The 22946-nt window shown below is 38.6% G+C and overlaps 2 protein-coding genes across 3 annotated transcripts; both read left to right on the top strand.

The window, feature by feature from the left end:
• Window positions 1–9564, top strand: LOC120729039 (recombining binding protein suppressor of hairless-like). Its single transcript, XM_040024419.1, has 11 exons — window positions 1–211; window positions 824–862; window positions 986–1081; window positions 1156–1321; window positions 1984–2158; window positions 2284–2421; window positions 2511–2623; window positions 4273–4413; window positions 6612–6767; window positions 6920–7023; window positions 7113–9564. Exons 1-11 carry the CDS (start codon window positions 192–194, stop codon window positions 7453–7455), a joined length of 1491 nt encoding a protein of 496 aa, XP_039880353.1. The 5' UTR covers window positions 1–191; the 3' UTR covers window positions 7456–9564.
• A 117-nt stretch (window positions 9565–9681) lies between these two features.
• Window positions 9682–22940, top strand: LOC120729038 (stromal interaction molecule 2-like). Of its 2 annotated transcripts, XM_040024417.1 has the most exons (12): window positions 9682–11058; window positions 13785–13915; window positions 14755–14866; window positions 14949–15060; window positions 15374–15489; window positions 16347–16524; window positions 16636–16813; window positions 16948–17109; window positions 17199–17299; window positions 17393–17646; window positions 18431–18620; window positions 18777–22940. In XM_040024417.1, the coding sequence occupies exons 1-12, from the start codon at window positions 10965–10967 to the stop codon at window positions 20239–20241; spliced, it is 3093 nt and encodes a 1030-aa protein (XP_039880351.1). In that variant the 5' UTR covers window positions 9682–10964; the 3' UTR covers window positions 20242–22940. The 2 variants fall into 2 exon arrangements, with proteins under 2 accessions (XP_039880351.1, XP_039880352.1); XM_040024418.1 differs by lacking the exon at window positions 18777–22940 and having other exon boundaries at window positions 9682–11085; window positions 18431–18760.
• The last annotated feature ends 6 nt before the right edge of the window (window positions 22941–22946 follow it).

Here is a 22946-nt window from a genome sequence, read left to right as displayed (position 1 = left end):
CACCCCCTTTTGCCCCGTCACGCTCCCCTCCCTCCCTTCCCTCCCTCTTTCTTTCCCTTCTTTTCCTTCCAGTCTGCTTCTTCTTCTGTTGTGCCGTTGGCTTTGGTCAGGGAACTGGGGGGAGGGATCTCGCGATTGTTGGGACTTTTTTTTTTCTTTTTTTTTCCGGGGGGGGGAGAGTTATTCGGAAGATGGCGCCCGTTGTAACGGGGTAAGTGCAGAAATTTAAAGCTGTATGTTTTCAAAACCTGACTGTTTTTATTTGGGGAAGATATTGGCAGTTGGTACTACTTTTTTGGTGGGGGAGCGATGTTTTTCGGTGTTGTTAGTTGGCATATCACACATAATAGTACTACCTTGTGGCTCGGTGCGGGCTCAGTTGTGCAAAACTATTCTTCGAAGTATCGCCTGCTTTCTATACAGTTTATTGAACTGCCCTACCAAGAAAGTTTCAAACAATTTCATAAACTTTTTTTTTGCCAGTTTAAGTTTTTTATTTTGGCTTAATATTTTTAAGAGTCTTACTACATCAGCATAACACCCTCAGAGAAAACTGCAACTTTGTCAGATACTGAAGAAAGAAATAAAATTTGGCTTAGCTAATTAAAACAAACGATTCCCATTTTGTTCAAAGGCTTTCTTTCTTCAGCGTTTTGCCTAATTTTCTTCTAATCCAAAAAACGTTTAAAGAAAATCACATCGCCTCTGTTAAATCTGTTTTCTTACATACTCTCTCTCAAGCTTATTTTATGTTTCTGCTGCACTAACCCCAGCACTAAAACCACGTGTAAAAGACTTTTCCCCTGATGTTTTTGTTTTGCAGGAAGTTTGGTGAGCGACCTCAGCCACAGCGATTAACAAGGTGGAGTGTGAGAAACACAGCCAGCTGTTCCCCGTGCAATCTTAGACTTTATAATCTAGGGGGAAAATGATCATGTCATTAAAAAGTGCTCTAAAAGGTTAAATGCGTTTCTCCACATTGCAGGGAAGCCATGAGGAACTACTTGAAGGACAAAGATGATCAAACGGTGCTCATTCTACACGCAAAAGTCGCACAAAAGTCATATGGCAATGAAAAAAGGTTTGTGTGGCACTGCTAAGTTTCATTGTGTTTAAAGAAAAATGTCTCACTTTACTTCTTCTTGTGCCACTTAGGTTTTTCTGCCCTCCACCGTGTGTGTATCTGATGGGCACCGGATGGCAAAAGAAGTTGGAAAAAATGGAGAAGGAGGGCTGTACTGAGCAGGAGGCCCAGCCTTGTGCCTTCATTGGAATTGGCAACAGTGAGCAGGAGATGCAGCAGCTCAATCTGGAGGGCAAGGTGGGTAGTTATAATGGCACTACAGATGCAGTGATTTAGAGGCCAAACATCAGTGTCAGATAGTTGCCTTGTTGACTGCTATCAGGAGTTTGCTTTTTCTGAGATAAGATGACTTCCATCGATGGCAGTGCCTGATGTTTGTCTGCTGTCTTATTAATTTTCCTGTGTGGGATCCAGTTACAATTTGTATGATTAAATTTGTGTTCTGTTTGTGATAAGAGGTTGACAGATGTTAAAATGGTTCTTTTAAGTGAAGATTTATTGTCTCCCTGACAACACTCTTCACGTTGGATCTTTAAGATAGAGAAGAAAGAGATGTTATCTCTTTAGATCAGCTTTTGATTATTTTCTCAGCCGATGAATAAGCAGGTTGCTTGCTTTTTCTCAGTGCTCCATAAGTGCTATGCTAAGCAAAGTAACAGAAGTAACCACAGGGTTCAGATATACAGATGCTTTGCTGTGCAATTTCCCCTGTTGGCTGCTGCAGAAACCATGAAAAACAGAAACCAACCTTATTAACCATGTTCACGCTGTAGCTGATATTACTGCACATTGGCATGTTTTCGCATTGCACAGATGCTGCTAATGAGCCTGTTCTCCAGTAGGAGATATGAGAGAAGCAAAAATAAAAGTCCCCTAACCTTTGTCTTCTCCCCGGGTAGCACTTCTGCACAGCTAAGACGCTGTATATCAGTGACTCAGATAAAAGGAAGCACTTCATGCTATCTGTAAAGATGTTGTATGGAAACAGCGCCAACATTGGAGTCTTCTTCAGCAAGAGGATCAAGGTCATCTCCAAGCCCTCCAAGAAGAAACAGTCCTTGAAAAATGCTGATTGTGAGTTGCTGGACACACATAAATCGAAGAGTGCTGAATGGTTTCACAACAGCTTGATGTTTAAGTTGGATTTGAAAATGATTTTCTTTTTCCAGTTTCACTTTCTGTTTTTTATTCCCCTCCAGTATGTATAGCATCTGGGACAAAGGTGGCCTTGTTTAACCGCCTGCGTTCCCAGACGGTCAGTACCAGGTATCTCCATGTGGAGGGGGGAAACTTTCATGCCAGCTCTCAACAGTGGGGTGCCTTCTACATTCACCTCTGTGAGCTACACTTTTTTCTTTTATATCATGTAAGATTTTAAATAAGAGACATTTAATCTTTTTTTTAATTGTTATTTTCTTTTATTTAGTGGACGATGATGAGTCTGAAGGGGAGGAGTTTGCTGTAAGAGATGGCTATATTCACTATGGCCAGACAGTCAAATTGGTTTGTTCTGTGACTGGCATGGCCCTGCCAAGACTGGTATGTGGCACTTTTTTATTTCTGTTGTCTGTTTGTGAGAAAATGAGCTGCTTGTAGTGGCGTCCAGGTGTCGCTGTATCATGCAAATGAGTGATTTCTATAAAAGAAAACACACAAAAAAGGGGTATTCCCTGTAGCCTTGCTATAAATTACAAAATTAAATATAGAATCCAAAACTGTAAACAAATTTAATTTTGCTGGACTGCTGGCCAAATTCACATCGGAGTCTGTTGACTCACCTGTAGAGCAAAGCCTCAAGTGGCCAGTCAAGGAACTGCATTTCTATATTGGCAGAATAACAGTGGGGATTTGGGGGGAAAGAGAGCAAGGACCAGAGAGGTGATGATAAAATGAAGAATGATGCAAGTTTGACAGTGTGGGAAAGCAGAAATGACAAAGAGATTAATAATAGCAGTAAAAGCCCACACAGTCTAAATCAAGGTTTCCTAACATAGTCTGACATTCATGTGTGTGGTCAGTAGGGCTGGGTATCGTCACTGATTTCTAGAATCGATTCGATTCCGATTCACAAGGTCCCGAATCGATTCAATTCGAATCAATTTAAATCTTGGAAATTTTGCCTCAGACAGTCAGAAATATTATAATTCAGATCAGTACATTTACATATTTTTGTATCTATAAAAAGGAAGCTGACACTCGCAAGACTTTATCAAAGGTGTAAGCATCACAGCAGATGCCTTTGTGCCAAAGTAGCTGAAGATAAAACACAGAAAAACATGAAGGTGATTTTCCTGGCCTGGGATTTTATAAAAATATTCTGCAGTAGATCAAAAACGAAAGAAAACCATTAATCAACTTATGAACTCTGAAGTTACAGAGGTTTTATTACAGACACATCTAAGCGTTTTGCATTTTGCATAATTTTAAAAAGTTTACATTTGTTCAGAAGCCTATTGAACAGCAGAAATGAGGCTTTATTTTCGGAAGTAAGTAAAAGGGAAAAAAACAGCGGCCGACAGCGCTGTAAACAACAGTAGACTTGTGCGTAACAAGCAAGCGAATAATGCAGAAAACAGATTTTTAGACGGGAAACTGTTCTTGAAGTACAGAGAGAAAGTGAGAAAGAGAGAGAGAGCTGTGCATGAAGTGTGGTGGAAGCAAAACAGCAAAAGTCAGAGGGAATTCATGACGTTTTTTTTTTTTTTAGTGAAGCGTAACTCTTTTGCTGCTGGTTCGGTCAATAATGTTTGGAGAGAGATAAAACTAACAGCTTTAGAATCAGCGCAAAAAGGGCGTAAATACAAAGCTTGGACCCGCCGAAACATCGGTATCAGCGAGCTGTCGGCTTTCAGCCCCGACCGTGTCCGTGCCGTCGGGTGAGAAAGGCGACATCTCACTGATTCTGGTCCATCGGCGGGTCCAAGCTTTGTGTTTACATCTTTGTACAGAATCTGTGTACCTGCTCTCATTTACTGTCTTAGCTGTTTGGTGGTTCTTGAAATTTTGTGAGGTTTAACCTGAGATTCTGGCGTTTTGGGCAAAATAAATTAATATTAAAAAAATCGATTCAAGATTTTAATGAATCGATATCACGTTATCCAAGCCAGAATCGATTTTAATCGATAAATCGATTATCAAAACCCACCCCTAGTGACCAGTACTTACAATAAGCGTGTTATGATCCCCAGATCATTCGAAAAGTGGACAAGCAAGCAGCTTTAATGGATGCTGATGACCCGGTGTCCCAGCTTCACAAGTGTGCCTTTTACCTGAAAGATACAGACAGGATGTATCTCTGTCTATCACAGGAGAGGATCATCCAGTTCCAGGTGTGCAAAGTCTGACACACACAGACATGTATATATTCAATTATTTCAACTTTGTTTTTGTGAAATCAAGTTATATTAGATTTTTTGTGATGAGCAGGTATCAAAACAGTAATAAATTGCTGCTGTTGCTAAGGGGAGGAAATCTGCCAGTAGTGCCGTTTGGAGTATTTTCTTGCTGAAGGGTGACTATGGAATGACTCAAAATCCAGACTGATCCAGAATTAAACAGGTTTGAAGTATGTCTAAAGCAGAAGTAAACATATTTTTTGAGTTTGTATCACTAAAGAAAAATGCAATAACCACATGAATTATTCAGCTGGTAAATGCAGCTAGTAAATCTGAATTATTAAAAAAAAGAGAGAAGTGCACAAAATTAGGTCTTGATATTAAAATTAGGATTGGAAATCAAGAAGAAATAATCAGCATTCTGTGCTCTGAAATGTTTAAGGCATATCTGTAGTGCTGACTTGCAAGCTCTCATGTCAGCTCCACTGGAGTGTGCTGTGCTACTTACATTAACATAAAATCGCAATTTATACATAATAACTTTATTGATGTTCTTAAGGAACAGTTACTATGGGCTGAATTGCCAACTGCAGTGTGTATTCTGTGACTAGTAGTGCTGATGTCAATGGGTCAGGATGATTCATTCCTCAGAGAAAGTTAGTCATGTGTCCTAGCCTATTTCAATAAATATAGTTTTCTGGTGTAAAATGATAACTGCAAAGGTTGATGTTGGTGTTGGTCATCAGGTCTTTGTCAGTGTGGATCTCCTTAAAATAAACCCCTTCTTTAGTTCTTCATTCTTAGGAAGTTTAAAAAAGTAGGCTGAACTATTTTGCAATTTCTGCAATCCAAGGAAGAGCAGCTGCAGTAAAGGTTTTGAAAGCTGAAGGTGTAGCAACTTCAGATACAGGAAGACTACTGATACTTATCCCCTGTAGCATTTATAAGTCTTAGGTTTGGGGCAGGATTCATGCTAAGGCTTGGTGAGTATGTTGCTGCGATTCTGACTCTAAAAACTGATTAAATAATAGAAACAAGCGACTTGTTTTTGTTGTTATTATTTTTTATCATTTCTAACAGTATAATGACTTAAGAAAACATATTTGGTTTTGCTTTTCACAGAAGTTTTGGAGCATTTCACTACCTGTAAATATTTGGGTTGTGAAATGCAGCCAATAGAATAGTCAGTAAAATGTTTTATGACCTGAGTAACATCTTTTTAGTACTTAAGAGAAAGTCCTAACTGTTTTACCAACTCCTCTCCAAGCCCTTTGGTTTTTTGGTAATGTCGCTACATAAAGCAGAGTTGTATCATACTGTATGAAGGCATCAGGAAAAGCACAACCTATTTTATAATGTAATGTTGAACTTACATTACCTTTTTGACCAGGACCGTGAATACCAAATGTTGTCAAACATTTTGACAAATGTTTTAATGACTGTGTGAATAATATTTAACTGCCACGTTTTCCTTCATATATTTTGTATACAGCAGGTAAAATGAGAACTGAACACGTCATCAGTTTTCAAAGTAAATATATTTCTAAAAGTGCTGTTGACATGATATTTTCACCAGATGTTGGTAACAACCCATCCAGTCTGACACATGCGGAGAAATCAAACCATAGATGACCTGCTGTGTGTTATATGTGGCATATATGGCTGTTCCTACTTTTTTTTTTTTAATGTATCTATATACTACTGCAAATAATCAGTATATAGTTCAGTTAAAAATATAGGTAATTATTACTGAAGGTTTTTTTTTTCTTTACAGATAAGAGTTTGACATTTTTATTTTCTTATCCAGAGAAATTGTAATTTAAAAATAAAAACTATGTATGATTTTATTTGGCATGGGGCTACCTAAGAGTTTGTTATTAGAAACATTTTGGTTTTAGTTTTTTTTTGGTTTTGTTTTTCTTGCAAAGACAGATTTGGTCGTATAAATATAAACAGTGTTGGTGTGTTTGAAACAAACCAATAATTAGAAGAATCTGTTTGTCACAGATAAATATTAATAGAGCTGTTTTAGAGCAGTACTTACAGCAGCCATTTGTATGATTTGAGCACCAGTTTCCAGAGTTAAACAAAACAGTCCGAGCCTCTATCAGCCACCATGATGGTGCCTGGTTGGACATAACTGTACGGAATTAAAATTAATTGTGTTTCTTTTGTTTTGTTTTGTTTTTCAGGCTACACCGTGCTCCAAAGAGACCAACAAGGAGATGATTAATGATGGTGCTTCGTGGACTATCATTAGTACTGACAAAGCAGAGTACACCTTTTATGAGGGCATGGGCCCCGTGCCCACACCAGTAACACCTGTCCCTGTGGTTGAAAGCCTGCAGGTACACATACAGCCTTTTCCGGGGAAGATATGCTCTAGTTACCAGCAAACACAAGTGACACTCTTGATACCTAAGTATACGTCTCTTTTGTTTTTATTCAACTATTATGAATCTTCTAAGACTTGATTGATTTTATGTTTGTCTCTGTCCAGTTAAATGGTGGAGGAGATGTTGCGATGTTGGAGCTGACAGGACAGAACTTCACCCCTAACCTCAGAGTTTGGTTTGGAGATGTGGAGGCAGACACCATGTACAGGTAAATATGTCTGCGAGTGTTAACTTTGTTCCCGTGTGTTTTCATTTCGTTTTTTTTTTAAGCCTTGTCCCATCCGCTTACTTCCTTAGATGTGGGGAGAGCATCCTTTGCGTGGTGCCAGACATCTCTGCCTTTAGGGAGGGTTGGCGCTGGGTGAGACAGCCAGTTCAGGTCCCTGTCACGCTGGTTCGCAGTGATGGAATCATCTATGCCACTGCCTTGACCTTCACGTATACCCCCGAACCAGGGCCAAGACCTCACTGCAGTGCTGCTGGAGCTATTCTGCGGTCACACAGCACCTCTTCATCATCACCCGCATCTTCATCCTCACCTTCATCTTTGATGGGTGGGCTCGGGGATGGCCACGGAGCCTACAGCAGTAGTGACTCTGGCATGTCGTCTGGGACTTCAGCTATGTCGGTGCTGTCATAGTAAAACGTGTTTTGTGATTGTGCTCTCAGTGACTGAGTGAGAAAATGTGAGCATGTTCTCCAAAGAGGCTCATGGACCTGTGAAGAATTGCACAGAAGCTAAGAAGTTCTTTGTTAGAGGAACTGTGAAACTATGAGGAGGAAAAAAGACAACTTCAGAAGCAAGAGTTGTGATTTCTGACTGTACTGTATCACCCTCTTGTGGATTGATGTGGACATATCATAAGCTCCACTCAGAGTAACGTGATATCCATGCTCTTCATCTAAAAGAAGGTGAACTATCTAACTCCCATAGCAACATCATTTGTAAAATAACCTTTTTGTTTTGTTTTTATATACTTGGCAGGTTTGGAAGCTACTTTAACTGCTTTCTTACTACCAGCATTACGTTTGCAGATGAACACAAACTTGTAATTGCATTGAGCAAGGGAAAATTTGTAAGAATAACATAGTTTTATGGACCAAGGAATATTATTATATTATTTTATTCATATTGTATTTTATAAGTTTTTTCTGAGGTACATTTTTGTATGATACACTGCGTAGTAAGATCAGTTTGTTACCAAGATAGTTTTTCATATTGTTGCCTCCCATTCCTGTTTTCTCTCAGTTGAGTCAAGATGAAAATTGCTTTTCATGTGTGTAATAGTCAGACAACAGCTTCTCACCTTTTTCTTCTTTTTTTTTTTAAAGCTTACTTGCTGTCGTTAACAGTTCAGTGTGTTGCAATGAAAAAGAGTCAGTCAGTCTTTGGAAGCACTTTAGAAAATGAAGATATCTATGTCTGCTTGCAGTTATTGGCTTGGCTGTTTTATGTTTTCCAGGCCACTGAACAGTTTTGGTTTCTCTTTTATATCAAAGATGAAATTTTTAATGAATGTAGAGAGTGTGTGTGTGTGTGTGTGTGTGTGTGAGAGAGTGAGAGTGAGAGTGAGTGAGAGAGAAGCCTGTAATACACTGTCAGAGTGTTCTCTCTTTATTGACTTTGCTCTTTTTGTACTCTCTGTACTGGGTCTCAAATCTAAACAAGCAGTTCCTCCTGTTACCATAGCAATGCATACAGCAGCAGTCATTTTTTTCTCCCACATATAAGTGAGGCCTTTTATAAAAAGTGTCTTATCGCTTGCATATTTTCAGAGAAAGTCAAGAAGCAAAGGAGGAATGTCAAAAATGTCTTGCTTTCTTGAAGAGCTGATCTTTAGTTTGAGCTGAGATTTAAAGGGTTTTAAAGTGAGCTCATGTACTGGGGGAAAGAAATACTATCTCTTCCCAGTAAACCAATTTATCATTAGTGTCATACTGATGCTGACCTTTTGTTGAATTTAGTTTTTTCAAACAATGCCTGAACAAAAGTTCAGCAGAGCTAATAGTCATCTTTGGGTCATTAACTGATGAGGTACAGGATAAAAGTTTGAACAATCATACCAAGGTGGTAACATCTTAGTCCTACAGAATCTGACTTGCTTAATTTTGTACAAGCTGACAAGATATTATTGCATTATGCTGTTATGCTGTATAAGTTGTAAATGCGTTTTCATGGCAATAATAACTAGTTTAGTACCAGTTATACCAAGAATAAGAGATAAGAAGAGTGAGACGATGAAGAGAAGGGTATGGGTAGGAGAAGAATTCCCAGTGTGAGTTATTTGTTTCAAGCCCTGCATGAACAGTCTTCAGTCAAACCTTCCTGAGACTGTTCTATGTGGGCTTTCCTTGTTCTGTCTGTACATGCATGATTCTTTTTTTACTTGGTGCTCTGTTTCAAAGACACGTTAGCTTAAATTGAATTATTACTTATTTCAAAATAGCTGTTGATGTGACAAAAGGTGCTTCTAGTAAAGGGTTAGACTGTAAAAACAAAGTGTAAATGTCCCTTCTGTGACCATCCTCTAAGCATACAACAACTGGACTCATCCGGTATGTAAAATAGGTGAATCATCTCTTAATTTCTTCCTTTCTTTCTTTTTCTTTTCTTTTTTTTTTAAACACTAATGATGAAATCAGAAGCTCCAACTTTAATTGCCCCAAAAAACTGATGTCTTTGATCCTTGTCTTGGTCTGCAGGAGCAGAGGTATTTAAAATATTTGGAAATATACCTACCTGATGAAATATTTAATTGTGAATTACTGCATCACCAAGTCACAATATCCTGACTCAATTTTCCTCCAGTGTCCATGTCTTGGTGAATTGATAATATCAGTATCTCTGCATAATCTTGATGAATATGTATGCACTCTTTTCCTGTTTCTGTCTATCATGTAACCAAACATGCTGTATACTCACTTCCTGCTGGGGCCTGCTTAGACACTATCCACTGAAGCATGCTACCCGGGATAGAGGTCAAATCTGTCTGACTTATTTTTAAACTGGGAGCCGTATTGCTGGAATGAAACCTGACACTTTGTTGCTGTTAATGTTTGTGTGTTTGGTGTGTATGCCTGTGTATCCGTGTGGTCTGCTTTAGTCCATCTCTCTTTATGCTTCTAGCAATGCTTTTACTTTAACAAGAGTGTGCATCTGAGCATTCCTGTAAGCATGTAATAAATGGCATAGCTACATATAGACATCATTAATGAACAGCTGTGCAAACATTGGCAAAACCCTTTCAAATAGCTTAAAGAATTCCAATCACAGATACGACTCCCTCGCCCAGACAGTCAGGCGATGATATCAGGACAGCCAATCATTAGCTGATCTCAGGAAATACTTCCAATAGTGAGATCTATGGGATTTAATTGATCCTCATCCAAACATTAAGGGTTACACTCGACAGTGTACAGTGTATTATAGCGGTTGTCCCTACCTTAACGAAAAGGAAACTAACTCTGACCCCCGTTTGTATGGCTGGGAAATATGTTAGGAAAACTAATTAAGAGGCCCCCATGCTGCAAATGGAGTGAGGGGGTGGAGTTCTGAGGAGGAACATGACATCTCTGGGAAAGGGCTGCAGGGAGAGAGAGGCCAGGGAACCTTTTGTACGACTAGTTGGATTATAAAAATCAGAAAACAGATCAACCACCATTTAAACTGCTGTGCCTTTAAGTTGTAACTGGATTGTTTAAAAAAAAAAATTGTATCTCACCCAGGACCATTTATTCTGATGATTATATCACACTGAATATGGATTTATTATATCAGAATCAGATGTTTTGATGTTGTTTTTGTCTTTTTCCTGGAATATCATGCGCAAGTTTGAAAAACTTTGATTAATCCTTTTTGTGTTTGAATTACGCTTCGATTAAAACTTTTTTATATATCATTTTTACCCACCTAAACTTTACGTTTCAATCTGCACACCAGTGCCACTGCCAGATCTCTCCAGTGAACATCAGCAGCCTATCACATCTCCCTTCTGGATGTACCCATAATAGCAACGCAGATCGCTTAACACTTTTTCGCAGACTGTCGCTGGTGCCTCCGAAACGGGGGTTTGGTTATGTATACGTTCTTTATTCGTTTATTTTGAGAACTTTCTCAGCTTTGGACGACAACATTGCCATCCGTGTGAAATGTTCCCTCCGTCCCCGCTACTGCTCGTTTTCCCCGCTGCGCTCTTCTGGGCCGCACAAGTTGCCGGGGACCTCGAGGGTGTTACCATCCCCGGTGAGAGCGCAAGTTTCGACCCGGCGCGTATGTACTGAATGATGCATGGCGCCAACAAAAGAGAAAACACGAAAGAAAGTAAAGCATGACTAAGTATTTAAACTGGATCTTAAATCTGCACTATCACTGTTGATGTTGCGCCGATTATAGCGGTGATAGTCGGCTGTTTGACACTTAAACTTAAGGAAAGACTCATTTTTTAAAATTTAATCTGAAAATTTAACCTTGATCATTTATTTGTTTGTTTATTTTAAAAGAAAACCATCAGGTTATTAGAGCATCTGTTAGTAGAATTTCGTTTTGGGGTGTTTGTGCAACCTGCACGTGCTGCCAAAAATATATTTAGGAAACAGGAACTTTTTGTTTGTTGTTTTTGTTTATCTGTTAAAAACAAACAAACACGTGTCCATTAATCAGGCACAAACTTGTTGCTGGGGTTAATAATAGCGTTCTGACAATTTAATCTAAATATACACGTGCCACAATGTGCTCCACTCTCACAGGATTCCAGCAGCTTCCGCTCACCTGTGGAAAGTTTTTATGTGGAGGTCCTACAGGGACATCGTTAAACCCACACAATCCCCTGCGCACAAACTCACAGTTGTGTTTCCCATCGCTACAGAGGACATTTACGTCGACCTACAGTTATTTCCTGGAATCCTTTTCTACTCGTTGCTGCCCCAACCTTAACCCTGGCAGTAATTAATTAATTTTAATTGTTGTCCCTAAATATAAGTGATTCCTAACAGCACCACACATCAATTCTCACACAAAGTGAGCAGTAAAGGCACAAACACTGTTTTAGGTCCCTTTGTTTACACCACCTTGTGAGGCAGAAGAAGCTCCATCATCGAAGCAGCTTCTCCTTATTCTGGAATTCAAGTTTCATCAGCAAACGAGGGATAATATCTTTGCTTTTATAAAATATGTCGTTACTGTAGATTCTCCTGCCTGTGGTGATGGTAAGAAGAAAAAAAAACATATAGCCTGTAACTGTCATAGATTTCTGTTATGACAGCAGCAAGTGAAACATCGGGTTACCAAATGTTCTGCTATAACATTTTAAATGAGTTTTCCCTCCTACTTATCATGAAAAGAGCACATCACTTGTGTTGAGTAGGAGATGCCTACATCATTCAAACAGTTAATAATCTGAAATCATTTTACTCCTACTTTCTGCTGTTCTTCCTTGAGAAACCTTCTGAAAACACACCCTGTGTTTATGTATCTGTGTATGTTTTAAGATAATCTTGCACAGGAAGAAAACATATGGCTCGTGTGGTTGTAACTGTCTAAAAATGCAAAAATTCCCAGAGGATTTGCTTCATATTAAAAAACAAAACAAGAACCTTCAGAGATAAATGCCGATATTTTTGTAAGAAGATTAAGGGCAGGATGCAGCGAAATGGGAATCCTCTGTTTGTTTGTTTTTTCCATAGAAGTCTCCCTCCCTCATGCTTTCTCCCCCCTCTCTCTCTTTACTCATGGATTATTTCTTCATTACATTTTTGGCACAGAGTGGTTAGCATCACTGGAGGTGGCTCAAGGTGGGCTCAGCTAGCAGACCTTTGACTCTCAGCCTCTTGCCCCTTGAAACACTCAGACTTGAGAGTCACTGAGACGAAAATGGGCTGTGACTCAGCAGATTGACAGATGACGGAAAGCTATGCGTCATCTTCTAATGCATCAGTGTACTTGTACTCAAGCCAGGAACTCACTGTACGATTTAAACCAAATTACAACGGTCGATTTGATTATAATGACTCCACTGAGTCGTCATTATGATTCAATGAAATGTATTTCCTGCACATTTTCTCATAGTGTGTTGCTTCATGGAGTGAAGGCTTGATCCTAAAACCTTATTTGTTTGCTAAAATTTGTTAAAGCTGTTTTAAGCCCATTTAACTCTAATAAATTCATTCAGAAAACTGGAACTTTAGACTTTGGGTAGTTTCCTAATGTCATAAAAAAGTACTAAAAGTACCAAAAAAGAATTTGAGTACAGTATTTATGAGATTATTTATATTAGAAACACCACATAACGATTAAATTCAATGATTCTTGACATTGAATGCAGCCAGTGACAAAACCACCTCCGCAGTCTGTTTAACTAATAAGTAGATTTTAACGCGAAACTGTTAACTCTCAGCTAATGTATTGTACTGACTGGGCACTTGGTTTAATTTCCATTTTGTCTTCCATTTTATTCTAATTTATCTGGGTTGAAATGGTGTTGCTTTTACTTTGGTTTTATTTTAATAGGTTGATAGGATTGTATTTTAAGTATATTGATAGGAAAAAAGGGATACATACACAAAACAAAGCAAACATTAAGAGTGAAAAGGATGCAATTAATGTACCTCCCTAGAATCAGACAGAGGACACTGAGATTTATTGTACTTTACTTCGGGACTCTTAACCATTTTTAAACAGAACAGTGTAATTCCCAGCGGATGAACATGCAATTTAGAATTGCTATTACATGGGATTTTTTTTTTTTTGAGATATAGTGATAACTACCAAATGCACAAAGGAGACAGTAAGATATCCCAGGCTCTCCATGTTGATCTTGTGGACATTATAGATGATGCTATGTGAGCCAAAATAATGAAAAGCTCTTATAGATCAGCTTAAATAACGATGTAAAGTTGGCAAATTAAAGTTCTTTTGGAATAAACTGAGCAAAATAATGAGATGTATTATTATTGCCTTTCCCACCCATGCAGACCCCTGCGCCGTAGTGTCTCCACCATGCATGAGCGAGGCTGATCGCTTCAGCTTGGAGGCCCTTCGGAGCATCCATCAGATGATGGACGATGACCAAGATGGGGGGATTGAGGTGGAAGAGAGTGTGGAGGTAGACACCTTGCTCTTCATGAAATATGTAACCCATTTTCTTATTTTATTTATTTATTGAATTATTTTACTTAATCCCTGTGCTTGTATGTTTTTGCATGATTGATGCACACAGTGTTTAGCAGTGCAACAACAGGTGTCATCACTGCTGCTAGAGTCAAATGCTCCTTCAAGGATAGCAGTATAACTTTGCCTTTGGCTCAGTGACAAAAATTGGTTTGCACAAATAGAAAACCGTTACACTGGTGACCTTTGTAGTCATTCGTAACAGTAAGCAGTGTGTCATGACAATTTTTTTCCCCCCTGAGATTTCTTTGAATGGTAAACTACCTCAACGTTAATATGCTGCTATACTGTTTGTATGTGCGTCAGGTAATCAACCTAGACTTCTCTAATGCCTTTGCCTTCCAGAATGCAGCTCAGGGATACAGTATCCAGGGGCTCAGGTTGCAGTTACCATAGAGATGTCAGAGGAGGGGTCTGGGCTCATCAAAGTCCCAAAATTCCTCTAGCCATCATATGAAGCCTTCGTCTAGAGCCAAGCACACATTCCAAGACAGCACCAACACACACACGCAATCCCTGAAGTTTGCAACACACACTTATGGTTCTGCAACCATTCTAAATAAATGCAAACTAAAAACAACCGCTCCTTATTCCTAGATTGAAATCTAAGCACATGACTCACACCAGCACTCACTCTATTTATCCTGGACATAAAGTTCAAACAATATGATGTCCTTGTGACACTTATCTTCGCATTTTAGTGTTGTACCTCATAATAAAATTTTAAAAAGTCCTATTTTCACTCTGTTGTATTGTTTTTCTCCAATGTCGCAGTTCATTATTGAAGACATGAAGCAGCAACAGACTAACAAACACAGCAACCTGCACAGAGAAGACCAGCACATCACAGTTGAGGAGCTCTGGAGAAGCTGGAAGTCATCCGAAGGTATCCGGGTGTAACAGAGTGTGTGTGTGTGTTTGTGTCCAGTATCATGTTTTATCTGAAACTTGATCTTGTTTTGTTTTAGTACATAATTGGACTCAGGATGACGTGCTCCGCTGGCTGAAGGATTTTGTTGAATTGCCACAGTATGAGAGAAATTTTAAAGAGTTTAAGGTCAATGGAAACACACTCCCCAGGTGAGAATAACTGAAGAGGGTGTACAGGCAATTCGCCACATAAACAAGTTGGTCTTCTAGAAACTATATTCTCAGATTAAGTTTTGAGGGAACCACATTCTCTCCCGTTGGTTTGATTCACAGCGATATCTGTAGTCAACATGTGTCGCCATTGTTCTTCTTCTTTTGCTACTGTTAACTCTCTTCTGGCAACCATACATATGTTATACAAGGCAGGGCTCGTCACCCTGGAAACCCTAAAAACACACATGTATGCATATTTTGGTAATCCCAAATAAGACATTAAAATAAAAACCATAAAATCCATTTGTAGGATTGCAGCTAATGAGCCTTCATTCCTGAGTGGCCAGCTAAGAGTTCAGGACCAGAGAGACAAACAGAAGCTCACCATCAAAGCTCTGGATGTTGTTCTGTTCGGACCACCTACACGTAAGAAGAAATCCTCACTTTATTCCCTCAGACAGTATCTTTGATGTCTTTGAAGCAGGAAAGATACATTCATGTCCTGTTGCCATTCTTTACATTGCATAACTACTTTTGTATTACTTTTCCTCTTAACCTTTAATCTAAAATCAGCATTAAATGATGGATTAGGCAGCAAAGTTGCTAAATCGGTTTACATTTAAGGCCTTTCGTTTCAACTTACTTAATGTTCATATCGTTATTTCAAAACACAGCTGCACGTCTCTTAGCTGGTACTAGAATTTATGCCCACATCACATCAGTTTTAGCCAACTTACATTGGCTCCCTGTTGAATATCGCATCAATTTCCAAATTCTCTTGCTTACCTTTTAATTTACCTTAAATTTTAAACAATTTGGCTTCCAGCTATCTATGCGAACTCCTCCATTTGTCTATCCCTAATAAGGCACTTAGATCTTCCAATCAAATGGTCCTGACGCAACCGAGGTCTCGTCTGAAGTCCAGAGGTGATCAGGCCTTTGCTGTCATAGCTCCCAGACTCTGGAATAACCTCCCTCCTTATATTCGTTCCTCAGAGTCCAATCTTTTAAATTGCGTCTTATTATTATCACTTATTATTTTAGTCTGGCTTTTGATTCAAATTAGTATGCTATTTTGTGGCTAGTTATGTGGGGTTTTTTTTACCCATATTGTTCATATTGTATCCTGCCCTCCTTTTAACTGTTTCTTTTATTCTGTCTTATGCTATTGCTCTGACTGAGTGTGAAGCACTTTGCTCAACTTTGTTGTATTATTATGTGCCATAGAAATACATTTTGATGTGATTATTATTTAAAGCGATCTGATGTCCATTCAATCATAGGGCCCCCTCATAACTACATGAAAGACCTGCTGCTCATTGTGTCAGTTGTGATGGGAGTCGGCGGCTGCTGGTTTGCCCAGGCTCAGAACAAAGCCAGCAAAGTCCACATATCCAAAATGATGAAAGATTTAGAAAGTCTCCAGAGGGCTGAACAGAGCCTCATAGAACTACAAGAACAGTAAGAACTGTGATTTTTTTTTTCTTCTCTCTGTCAGTCTCTTAGCTACTGTAAGTTACCGGATTGCCTTTGCTTTGTGTGATTGAACTAAACATGCTTTGATTTACTCAGACTGGAGCGAGCCCAGGAAGAAAAGCGTAATGTGGCAGAAGAAAAACAGAGCCTAGAGGAGAAGATGAGAGATGAGATCATGGGGGCACAGGAAGAGGCTCACCGTCTGCATGAGCTGAGGCAGGGAGCTGTTAGTGAGCTGAGCCGCCTCAGATATGCAGAGGAGGAGCTGGAACAGGTAGAAATGCTGCAGCGAGAGCAAGCAGCTTCACAAATGCAAGACACTCATCATCCTAGTTTGGCAGGCCTGAAGATTTTATCCTAAATTATTTTCTGCATACTGATGATTTTTAACATTTGCCACCTCTTCAGGTCCGTGGAGCGCTGAAGCAGGCCGAGAAGGACATGCAAGCCAGCTGGACTGTCACAGAGGTGCTTCAGCAGTGGCTGCAGCTGACACATGAGGTAGAGGTGCAGTACTACAATGTTAAAAAGCAGAGTGCAGAACTACAGCTTGCCACTGCCAAGGAGGAGGTAATGCATTGCAACATAAGAATAATAATGTTTATAGTGACTATCCTTCATATGTAAGTGCCCAGACTCATATGTATGCTTTTTTCTAGGCAGAGAGGATTAAGAAGAAGAGAAGCTCTGTGCTGGGGACACTCCACGTGGCCCACAGCTCCTCTCTAGACCAAGTAGACCACAAGATTTTGGAGGCCAAGTGAGTCACAAAGTTACCTCTGTGCAGGTATTTGTGTCTGTCAATATAAAGATTCAACAAATTACATCACAAAGCTTTTTGGATCTCTTAAAGGAATGCCTTGTCTGAAGTAACAGCCTGCCTGCGGGAGCGTCTTCATCGCTGGCAACATATTGAGCTCCTCTGTGGGTTTCCCATCATCAGGAATCCGGGTTTAGCAAAACTCACTGCTCAACTCTACTCCGACTCAATTGCCCTGGGGTTGCCTAGAGTGTGCCAGTCATCTTGTTCGTGCCACAGCTCCATTCATGGCTCCATAGAGGATCTTTTAGATGAGCCTACCTCTCCTATTTTACCTCAGATACCAGGTAAGAAACAGGAAGGAGGAGCTTTTAAGGCTTTAGTTGAGTCCTTGTTATTGTCAGTGTCACACAGCGTTAGATTTGATTGGAATCTGGAACGTGATATGTGATTTGCACACTTCCAATCAATGCATTCAGAAGTATGCAAATAGGTGTTGAATTTAATATTTCGCATTAAGTTATATGGTTTGTATTGCCTGCAAATATGAGTTTAATAACAACCTGATGTATGACAAAACTATCCTCTGTCTCAAAAAATATTCCAATATTAAATGGATCCCAGTTACAGCACATTTAAAACTTTTTAGAATGAAAGATAAATAACTCTAGTAACTGAATTTGTGATCAGAATCAAAGTACAATAGTGTATGCAGTGTTCAACCTCAAAACTCTGAAATATTTCCAAAGTGAAGGATTTGTTAAGTAGCTGATAAGTTTGTGTTTTGCTAAGAATACACAAACTCATTGACTGAAAAAGAAAAACAAGCACTCATAACAGAGCTCAGATTCCTTCCTTAATAACGCTTCACAAATAACAGAAATACTAAAGAGGTAAAAGAAATTGTTAACTATATTGTTAATGGGTGTTATTAGTATACGTACACATATATGTATATACCATCCTTGTTCCTACATCACCAAACTTCTCTAACCGTACGTTTACTGCAGCTTCACAGACAAAGTTTAATTAGTAGTGTTCTGGAATGAAAATTAGGGTACATATTAATTTCTGCTCTTACAGGATCTGCTCTGCATAGATTCTTCATTTTTAATAATTGTTTCTCACCAGTTGCAGTTGCACCACTTAAACGGTCTCCTCGAGCACGGGTATCCATACGTCGGTCACGCCGCTCAGGGATCATTCCTCAACCATCAGCCACCATGATCTCCCCAGATCCTGACCTTCTTATCCCCATCCGAACTCCCTACTCTTCCTATGACGAGGAAGAGGAACATTTCCGAAAAACACTAAAAAAACAGTATGTCTGCCTTTTCCCAACTTTTAAAAATGCACTTGCTGTGCATTTTTAAACCACTTTCTTACCCTACCTTTATACCAGCCTTAGCTGTCCTTTGATTTTTTTTCCTTTCCTGTTTTCTTTGCTTATGCTTCCTTTCCTTTCTCTCACTAATAGAGATTCCCAAGAAAGGTTCTCAGATTCAGAGTATATGACTTCTCCTCCTCTCAGCAAACTGTTCCCTAGTTCTGCTGTTGACATCTCCTCTCGAAAGCTCTATCACGATGACACTGAGCTGCTTGCTGAGAGCCCTGTTACAAAAACTTTAACTAAAGAAGTAGAGGCTCTTGTTGAATCGCCACCTCACAAAATGTCAGTGGAAGACCTTGAAACTTCTGTTGATATTGCCTGTAGCAAGATGGTTAGAGACAAAACCTTGGATACTTCGTTGGAAACATCTTCTTTAAAAATGTCTGCAGAAGAGTCATGTATAGATTCAACATCAAGGAAGATGTCACGCAACAGGACTGGACTTTCCACTGATGTTGCGCTTAAAAAGGGAATTTCAAATGAGACAGATGCAGAGTTTTCACCCAGGAAAGTAGAGAAGGACACAGTGGGGGATTTGACAGAAGTTCCCTCAAAGAATACATTCAGAGAAAGAAGTGATTTGGGAATAGATGTGAGGAAGATGATATGGGATGAAGTAGAAGCATCAGCGGATCTAGCAAAAAGGAGGATATCAAAAGATATGATGGGCGCTTCAACTGACACTTCCTCAGGAAAGATGACAAGGGATGATCCTGAGCATCTATTTGACTCCAGAAGGATTACTAGAGATTCAATGGGAGTTTCCCAAGACACAGGTTCCAGGAAACATGTGTTCCATAAAGGGGAAAATCAATTTGATTCCTCTGTGAGGGGATCAGCAAAAGACAAAATAGTTGAGACAACCAGAATACCAACAAGAAAAATATCTAGAGATGAGCTGGAGTATTATACAGATGTTGCTTCAATGAAGATACTGCCCAGAGAGAGACTCGAAGCACTTGTGGACACCTCATCCTCTACAGAGATGCAAGAGTTTTGTTTAGAGCCATCAACAAGTAAAGGTTTACTGAGAAATGAACTTGAAATGTCTGCTGGTTCTCTCAGAAGGAGAATGCCAAGAATGCTGAGAGAGGATGCTGAAAGCACCATAGACACTCCTACTGGAAAAATCTCTTGGGATAGAGTTGATATCCCAAGGGAAATGCCTAAACAATTCATCTTGAGGGAAGAGTTATCAGAATCAAGTTCATTGGCAGCTCACAATGTGCAGCCTGATCTCATGTTAACTTCCCAGGTGCCATGGAAGTCTTCATCAGACTTTTTTACTGTTGGGCCACTGAGCCAGCTTGTTTATGATGGAATCCTTGAAAAATCATGCAGCTCCATGTCTTCAGCAACAAACCTCTCTGCTGGCAGGCTGCGAGCAGAGATGGAGCCACCTCTGCCAAAACCAAGGGTTGTCCTCCCTGCTCCCTCATTGCCTTCGGAGGCCGCAGATGACAGGAACAAAGAAAAGGAAAAGAGCAAGAAACCTTTAAAGCTCAAAAATCTCTTTAAAAAGAAAAATGAGTCGAGTCCAGAGAAGCTTTAAAGTGCTCTTCGGAAACTCTGGCAATCAGCTGATTTTTTTCTTTCTTTCTTTTGAACAATTTATAGAAACTGAGTTTCGAATTGTCTTTGATGACATTCAGTAGTCAAGGTTTTACAAACCTTTTAGCTCAAGGGGTTCAACTATAGTGTTGCATTAGTTGTTAAGGAACTGGAGTCATTATATTATTATACACGCTATCCCAATTTTAGGGGTAATCAAAAATAGTTAAGGTTAAAGTTAAGATTAAGTTAAGGGCTGTTTTTAATCCTTGGATGAAAGTCCTTTTTAGTTAATGAAATGTAAAACACATGGATTTCACCAAATTTTACATTTAATCTTTTGAGATGCCCTGCCAAGCATTTACTGCAACCACCTTAGGTTTCTTTATATGTTTTCTGAAGCTGTATATCGGACATGTATCCAGTTAATTTTGACCATCTTGTTTATAGAATAGCGGTTATATCTTAAAAGAAGACTCAAAGCCAACCCCATCTTCTTTTATCTAAACTCCTACAGAGTCAAAATGACAAAAAGCAAACTAACTAGTAATTGGTTTTACTTTCTATACTAAGTCTTATAGACACATGGTTGATATAGTAGTTTAGATTTTTTTTTTTATAGTTATGTGTGGTTGAAGGATTAAAAGTTTTAACAGATGCTTCTTTCCAGTATGACAGTGGCAATTCTTAAATTCATTTTAAAGATTAGAAACTCAATCAAAACTGTTTAATACAGTGCTAAAGTTAACACATTCTTGTGCAAAAGAAACTGAGTTAAACTTTGTGATGTCCGAATTAAATTTACCTTCCTAAACTTATCCAAATTGACTAGTTAGACATTTTTGGGAAATTTTCAGTACAGCTGCATAATGTACATATCAACATTAAAGGACAATTTAAAGGAACTGGAATTGAATTTTGTGTAGGGTTTAGGGGGTTAGGGTTAAACTCCATGCTTTTAAATGAACATTAAAATAGAGACAGTTTTTATTTACCTATTTAATTTTTATTTTTATTTTTAAATTTTAATTACCACAGCAATTGTTAGAGTCCTTAAACACGTTTGACAGCTGAATAGCTCTAAAAATATGCAGCACAATAAAGAATCATTTATTATACAACAAATATTGGTAATAGTTTCATACTATATTTTTTCATAGATGGTTCAGTATTATTTTCTTTAGCCCCTTTGCAATTAAATGGCATTTACAGTCGCCATCAGCACTTTTGATGTGTGGTTAAACAACGGCCTTCAGATAGATTTAAACAAAGTAGACAAAATGATTCCCTGATGCACTGTCGCAAATGAATGTGCTGACTGTTTGCACTGCTAATATGGAGGATTTTTGACTACTTCTGTGTTAGGCAGAAAAAATTAAGTAGATAAGTGAGTAGCAAGATTTGAAATGGATCAGGATTCACAAAGTAGATAATCATAGTTTTTATTCTTTAAGAATTCTCCCTATGTTTTTTGTTTGTTAGTTTTGCTTTGATAGCTTACAAGCATAGGGATTAGTTTATTTTTTGTAAAACAACAAATGTAAAAAAAATTATTATAGCTGTCTTAGTTTCTGAAATTAATGTATTAAGAATCACATATTTAATTTCTAAATTGTTTATGTTATTGAATGATTAAAGCTCATTAATTGTTTTCAGGCATTAAATCATTTTCTTGTTTTAACTTAGTTTTTTTATTTAAGCGCTTCAAATATGAAGATTTTTCTTCAATAATTAAGTATTTTTTATACCAGTTGTAATCAGAGGTGCAGTGCTGCTGAGTGCGAAGGAACAACACTGCACCACTATTTTTCCAAATGAGGAAATAAAATATTCACAGTTGGATTAATTGGTTGAAATTCGGTCTAATTCTTGCAAGAAAGCCATTAATAACAAAATGAGTGGTCACAGCTGTCATCATGATATTTAGAGCCAGATTTGGCAATGGTGTGCAACAGTACAAAACCTTCTTTTCGCATCAGAAAGCTACCTGATGATGCATTCACAAAAATGCAAACAGTACACTAATTAACATATGCCATGAGAAGTCCAAAGTACTGGCTCAAAGTGAGCAGACCTGATGAAGGGGGTCAGTGATGTCATAAGAAAAATAATAATCTATAAGTTGAGGTTTTACACATGTGTTTCTCTCTGAAAACTGTGGAAATGAAAATAAATAACAGGAGGCTGAATGAGAAACAATATGTTTATGATATAAGAGATAACTCTTCTGAAATTTCTAGGGACTGTGTTAGGTCCTGATGACTAAGATTCAGGTAGAATGTATCAAGAGGGGTGCATTATTATTATCATGTGAGCAACAGCTGACCTGTTCATGTATAGAAGAACAACAAAAATGTATTTACCACCAGAACCCGAGGGACAAATAACTCCAATTGATGCTACAACAAAGAGAACCGCACTTTTGCTTGTAAGTTGTTTCAGTGTCAAGTACCACGAGTGTAAAATGTTTTCCCCTGTGTTAGAAAAGAAAAACTGATTAACTGTGTCGTGAATAAATGGGCTGTTATTTACTGATTTATATGAAATTGATGATAACTCAGGTTACAAAATTGGTGACATTTAAAAATGCTGTCCATTGTGTTAAAATAAAATCCTGAAAATAACTACAGCATCTTAAATGTGTCATTTGTGAAAAAAAAAGACTGCAAAATTGCAGAATATTGGTTATCCCCACTTGCATAATAA

This window comes from Simochromis diagramma, unplaced genomic scaffold, assembly GCF_900408965.1.
Source record: "Simochromis diagramma unplaced genomic scaffold, fSimDia1.1 OVJJ01000302.1, whole genome shotgun sequence".
Lineage (NCBI taxonomy): Eukaryota > Metazoa > Chordata > Actinopteri > Cichliformes > Cichlidae > Simochromis > Simochromis diagramma.
This window is presented reverse-complemented; position numbering and strand designations above follow the sequence as displayed.